This window comes from Ochotona princeps, chromosome 6 (genome assembly GCF_030435755.1).
Source record: "Ochotona princeps isolate mOchPri1 chromosome 6, mOchPri1.hap1, whole genome shotgun sequence".
In the NCBI taxonomy this organism is placed as follows: Eukaryota; Metazoa; Chordata; class Mammalia; order Lagomorpha; family Ochotonidae; genus Ochotona; species Ochotona princeps.
Genome location: NC_080837.1, coordinates 14,778,443 through 14,784,027, shown reverse-complemented (window position 1 = coordinate 14,784,027; position 5,585 = coordinate 14,778,443). Strand labels below are relative to the sequence as shown.

General features: G+C 47.5%; 1 protein-coding gene across 1 annotated transcript; it reads left to right on the top strand.

Annotated features, from left to right (window-relative positions):
• The first annotated feature begins 688 nt into the window (after positions 1-688).
• On the top strand, positions 689-5,012 carry C6H15orf61 (chromosome 6 C15orf61 homolog). Its single transcript, XM_004577956.3, has 2 exons — positions 689-1,104; positions 4,790-5,012. Exons 1-2 carry the CDS (start codon positions 744-746, stop codon positions 4,915-4,917), a joined length of 489 nt encoding a protein of 162 aa, XP_004578013.1. The 5' UTR covers positions 689-743; the 3' UTR covers positions 4,918-5,012.
• Positions 5,013-5,585: the final 573 nt, after the last annotated feature.

The following is a 5,585-nucleotide window of genomic DNA, read 5'->3' as shown; positions in this document are numbered from 1 at the left end:
AGCAGGCTGAGCCTGTGCCTATGACGCTGATGTCTTATTTAGTTCTGCTCCCTGATGTGGCCTGGGAAAGCAGTGCAGGATGGCCCAAAGCCTTGGGACCCTGGCACCCACATGGAAGATCAGGAGGAAGCTCCAGGCTCCTGACCTGACCATGCGCTAGAAAGTGCAGCCATTCTGGGAATGAACCAACCAATGGAGGATTCTGTCTTCCTCTCTCTGTCACTCTGCCTTTCCAACAAATACGTTCCAAGGAAATGCTGCCTCAAGCAGCTGCAACGTTGGAGGAAAGGTTCTGTTGAAGCCATAGAGGCTGAGGAGGAAGAAGGTTGTTAACTAAAACGGCTCCTGGTCTGGGATTCAGAGCGACATGGGCGCATTTTTCTAAAATACATTTTTGTTTTGAACTATCCGTGACTTCGTAAAACAGCATCCTCACAATGCATATTTTCTCCTTTTACCTTCTTCTTCTGAGGCCACCCTCACTCGCGTTGTCCACACCGGAGCCCACGGTCAGGTGGGCATTAGCTGCACCACCGACTGGTATGTATGGGGCAGGCGGCGCGGGTGGCACCCTCCGCCGAGGGGCGCCAGCCCGCTGCTGTGCACGCTCCCCGCGGCCTGCAGCGCGCCGCCGCCCATCACGCGTCCCCGGCGCGCGCCGCGAGCGCGCGCTCCACACGCGCCCCCGCGCCGCGCGCCCCCGCGGGCACGAGCGCGGCCCTGCTCGGCGCGGCGGGGCGGCCATGGAGGCCCTGCGGCGGGCCCACGAGGCGGCTCTGTGGCTGCTGCTTCTGCCCCGGCGACCGAGCGGCCCGTGGGCTGTGGGCGCCGCCTCCCACCCCAAGCCCCGCGCGTCCGAGGTGCTGACGCAGCACCTGCTGCAGCGGCGCCTGCCGCACTGGACCTCCTTCTGCGTGCCCTACAGCGCTGTCCACAACGACCAGTTCGGCCTCTCGCACTTCAACTGGCCGGTTCAGGGCGCCAACTACCACGTCCTGCGCACCGGCTGCTTCCCCTTCATCAAGTATCACTGTTCCAAGGCCCCCTGGCAGGACCTGGCCGGCCAGGATCGCTTCTTCACGGCGCTCAAGGTCATTAACCTCGGTGAGTGGCGCCGGCCGCCCCCAGTCCTGTACATTTGGTGCCACTAGGCCCCTCCCAGCGCACCCCGGAAGGCTTGGCCTTTCGGGGCGCGGGGACGCAGGGCGGCTCAGGCGAGCTGAGCCTCTGGGCTCCCGAGCTTGCTGCTGCGGAAAGTCCACCTGGCCACGGCCACGGCCACGGCCGAGGCCTGCGCTGCGGAAGGGGCTGTCCAACCGCTCTTCTCCCCCGTGAGGACCCCCTCTTTGGCAGGTACCAAGAGACCTGCGAGGAGACGTCCCCGGCACCCACCCCGCACTGCCTCAGGGGCTCCCAGTTTAGAAATATCTTATTGCAAGGTAGGATCACCCCTATCCGTATCACCAAGTGTGTGGGCGGGGGCAGGAGAGGGAGGTGTTGGGGTTAACAAAACTCCTACTTTTAAAGTTTGTTTTCTTTGTGTGGAATCCCAGGGTGCCAGGCGTAAGACAGAGCTACCAGACTTAGCTTCCTTAGTATTTCCTGGAAGTAGTCTAATTCTTACAGTGCTTATGCAGGGTTATTTCTTTCTGGTTTTAGTGGTGGACGAAAAGCCTGTTGCCTGCATAGGAGCAGGGAAAAGTATCAGTTTTAAATCTGTTAACAGATGACTTTTTAGAAACGCCTCAAAAATCTCAAGAATTCAAAAAATGTAGATGGAGCAGTTGAACCACGTGCTCCTCCTGTTTGTAAAGACCAGGACCCCACCCACCTGTCCTCTTGTTGTGTAGTGTGATATAGCTAAGTTGGAGTAGGGTGTGTGTGTTTTGCTTATGGTGAGTCACAGATGCAGGGTCCGCCTTGAGCTCTGCACAGTGAGGAGCTGGTGCTGTGATTACTGTGTAACACCCCCCACCCCCCCACTCTGAGATTGCTAGGAAGTTAAAAGGTGAGGTGACTCCGAATTATTTAGGAAGGCTGGAATGATGACCAGATTCGAGAGGGAAACCCAGCGAGTACCAGATCCGAGGAAATCATTCTTGGCAGATGCAAAGAAAATTGGGTAGGAAAGTATACCAGGGGGAACCGGGTGCCTTCTTAAAAAAAAAAAAAAAAAAGATTGTGGAGGTTTAAAGCGTTTTGTGGAAGATTACCTTCATGTGAGGGGCTTCTCCATTTAGATATGGATATTAAATTTTTTTTCTTTAAATCCCCTACATAGAAGCAAAACCTTTTGAAAAATGAAATGGCAGTTTTTGTAGGTTTTTGTTTCTTAACATAAAAGACTGATGTAGTAGTCTTTTGGAAATTGAGGAAATCCTGCTTATGTGGAAATAAAGAATTTGAAAAACAGAAACTTTTTTGCTCTCTCATGCTTTCCAAAAATTGGCCTACCCTGTTCACATGAAATTTTCTCTGGGACCTTTTTGAAGAAGGGTGTTTTCTCCAGTTCGATTATGTTTGTTTTTTGTTTTTGTTAGAGGTAGAAATGTGAATCAGAGAATGGGATGCTAGGGTAATTGCCCCTCCGGACCATCAAATGCTTGTGCTATTTAATATGAACACTCAGGATTTTTATTCCTCTTCTCCGGGCCCCCCTCGTTCCCCGCTCCCCCGCCCTCCCTTCTGGGGAAGCTGACATTTTACTGATGGGTTTGTCAGCCTGGGTGTCCTGCTGGGAAGTAGATTGAGATTTAAGAAAAGCAACTTACCATTGGAATGAATGGGTAATTGGAGACTTACTACTAAGTTCTAATTTTTTCTAAGTGCTTAATTTGACAGTGGTTTACCTACTGTTCAGCTGACTCAAAATGAATTATTAGGCCCAGAATTGATTTTCAAGTTCATTTTGATGTTATGATAAGCTTCATGTCATTTGGGGAAAAGAAAATGCTCATTTTTCGTGAACCTTTACAGACGTGAAAGCATGTATGTCCCAGATTGAGATTCTTTTTCTTTACTGTATAAATGATGTAGGTGGCCAATTTTCAAAAAACCACATTGCTGATTGATCATGATTCTGAGTTTTCTCTTAATAAGAATTAATTTAGTTATTAGTAAACTAGCAGGTTTTGATCAGGCCTCCATTTTAACTGAAAAAAAATTTTTTAAGTATCAGTGTTTTAACTGTAAAGAAACTGTAATAAATATTGTGAGACACAAAATTCTGCATGCCACCAACCATTTTAGAAATTAAGAATTGCTCCTGGAGCCTGTTTTTTATTCCACAAACCACTGGTGCTCAGCTTTTAGAGCTGTGACATTGTGTGTAAAATGTTTCTGTTTAAACATCTTCCCTCTCACTTCTGCCTCTCTGATTCAGGTTCTTTGTTTCCCCACCATGGTGGATAAATGATTAATTTATAAATTGTTGTATTCGTCTGTTTTTCTTTGGAACTTTTTGGTAGCATTTCCTTAAGACGTTGGAGAAACCCTTTGGAGCATTTTCAGAGCAGAGGAGCCCAGTGCTGTCGATTCCACTGGCGGCTCAGGGAATCCTGTGTTAAGGACACACTGTGACCCAGCATATTCCTCAAAATAGAAGCTGCCAACCTAAAGGGCATTTCCTCCCTCTGTTATTCCTGTGCGCAATGCCAGCCAGCAATGCATCCCCTGATGAGTGTCTGGGGCATCACAGTGGCCGGAATGCAGCTCAAAGTGGTCGGACACAATGCTACAATCACAATCCTACACTCAGCAGATTCTTGCAGAAAAACAAGAAAAAAAAAATGTAAGGAGTGAAGGTTGCCGTCCCTGTTCCCTAGAAAGGAAGGTGATTTTCCAGTTGTACAGCTGGTCTTTTAAACTGCACCTTCCATCCATAGCCTGTACAGAGCAATACGATTAAGATTTGTCTGAGTCTACACTGTTTGTTATCGACTCATGTGCCTGACGTTTTTATACATGCGTGGATAACGTGTTAACAGCCATTGATTTTCAAAGAGATGCCTTCACAAAGCTAGGGATTGTGAAAGTTTGGTGTCCAACACAAGTATCAGTGTGTGGGAGTGCAAAATCCCCACCCCAGGAGGCAGTGTGTGTCCAGTTTCCAGTAGCCGCCAGTCTCTAGTAAAACTAAAATCTCATCAGTGGAAAAATCCCACAAGAGAGGTGTGTGTTGGAGGCGACTACAGCCCCCTTTCCTAGTAGGCTAAGAGGTTGTTTTCAGACACTTCGTAAAAATCTCGGAGTGTTTGTTTCTCATGTTTGTTGGGCTATAAAGTCTTCCCCGGAGTTGGGTTTTGCCTTAGTTTTTAGAGACAGCTATGTGGCCCAGTTTCTTTAAGTTGTGCAAAAATTACTGTAGCCATCCATGTTAATATCGAGCTTGAAGACCAGCAGAGTTGGCCTAGTTAATTTCAGCTCCTGACTAATAACTAAGAGTATGTGCAAGTACATGAATGAATATTCTTCTCCATTTGCTTGTTTGCAAAATATATATATATAACTGCTTCTATAAGTATCTGCAGGTAATGAATCAGGGAAGGACTTTGAATTGAATTTCTCATCAGCCTTATCCATCGTTTCCGACTAACATCTAGGCTCCCAGACTTGACGCCCTGTTGATCATGCTCAGGTGTATTTGAGCTCTCAGGTCAGCTTAGAGCCTCATCAGCAGATTCTGGCACTCCCTGTGCAGGGGCTGCAGAGCGGCTGTGGTTGGGAACACAGCAGGTGCCCAAGCAGCGAGTCTCACTGTTGGTAAAGAACCCATGCATTTGTTTTCCAGGTATTCCAACATTGTTGTACGGACTTGGCTCCTGGCTCTTTGCCAGAGTCACGGAGACTGTGTACACGAGTCACGGACCCATAACAGTCTATTTTCTGAATAAAGAAGATGAAGGTGCCATGTATTGAAAATTGTGCACTGCAGGCCATAAATACCTGGATCTTTTCTTATGTGTATATATATTTATTTTTGATGCCTTCAAAATAAAACTTTTACAAACGTCTTTCTCCTGCTGCATTGTCTGGTTCCTGGTAAGACAAGTCACTGCTCTGCAGAGCCGTGTGTTTTGAGGCTGTGTTATGTGCGCGTGTACTCTGGTTAGCTAGCGGGAAGTACTGACAGGTAAGCACCTTGCCAGGTTTGTTTCTGTTGTTTGTTTTGTTTTTCATGGAAGCAGGTTAAACCACAGGTAAGAAATGATTATGATGTATATAGTTAAATCTTGTAGTTAGGTATTAATAGTTTAAATTAACTCCAAAGAGCAAATTATAGATGTCCGGATTGAAATGAGGGGGCATTCCTTTACATAATGCAGAAGAAACAAATGGCAGATCCTCGGGCCTGTGATGACGAGAATGCAAGGTGGGTGAAATTGATGAGGCTCTAATTGCAGTGTGAAATCTAATCTGCTGTCAGCCTGATCCATGGAAATGTTCAAAAGCCCTTGGCCCTTTCTGGAGGTAACATGGAGGGATATGGGTTAAATGTGGAGACTTCTGTTGGAAGACTGTGGCACCACAGTACTTTTTTAAGAACGTCATCCCCAACTGTGGCTAACTTAGCAGCAAGGTGATTG

Bases quoted from the DNA above. Each gene is read 5' to 3' on its own strand.
- C6H15orf61 (XM_004577956.3), top strand. From the start codon at position 744: ATGGAGGCCCTGCGGCGGGCCCACGAGGCGGCTCTGTGGCTGCTGCTT. The intron at 1,105-4,789 runs GTGAGTGGCGCC...TTTGTTTTCCAG, and splicing joins GCTCAAGGTCATTAACCTCG to GTATTCCAACATTGTTGTAC.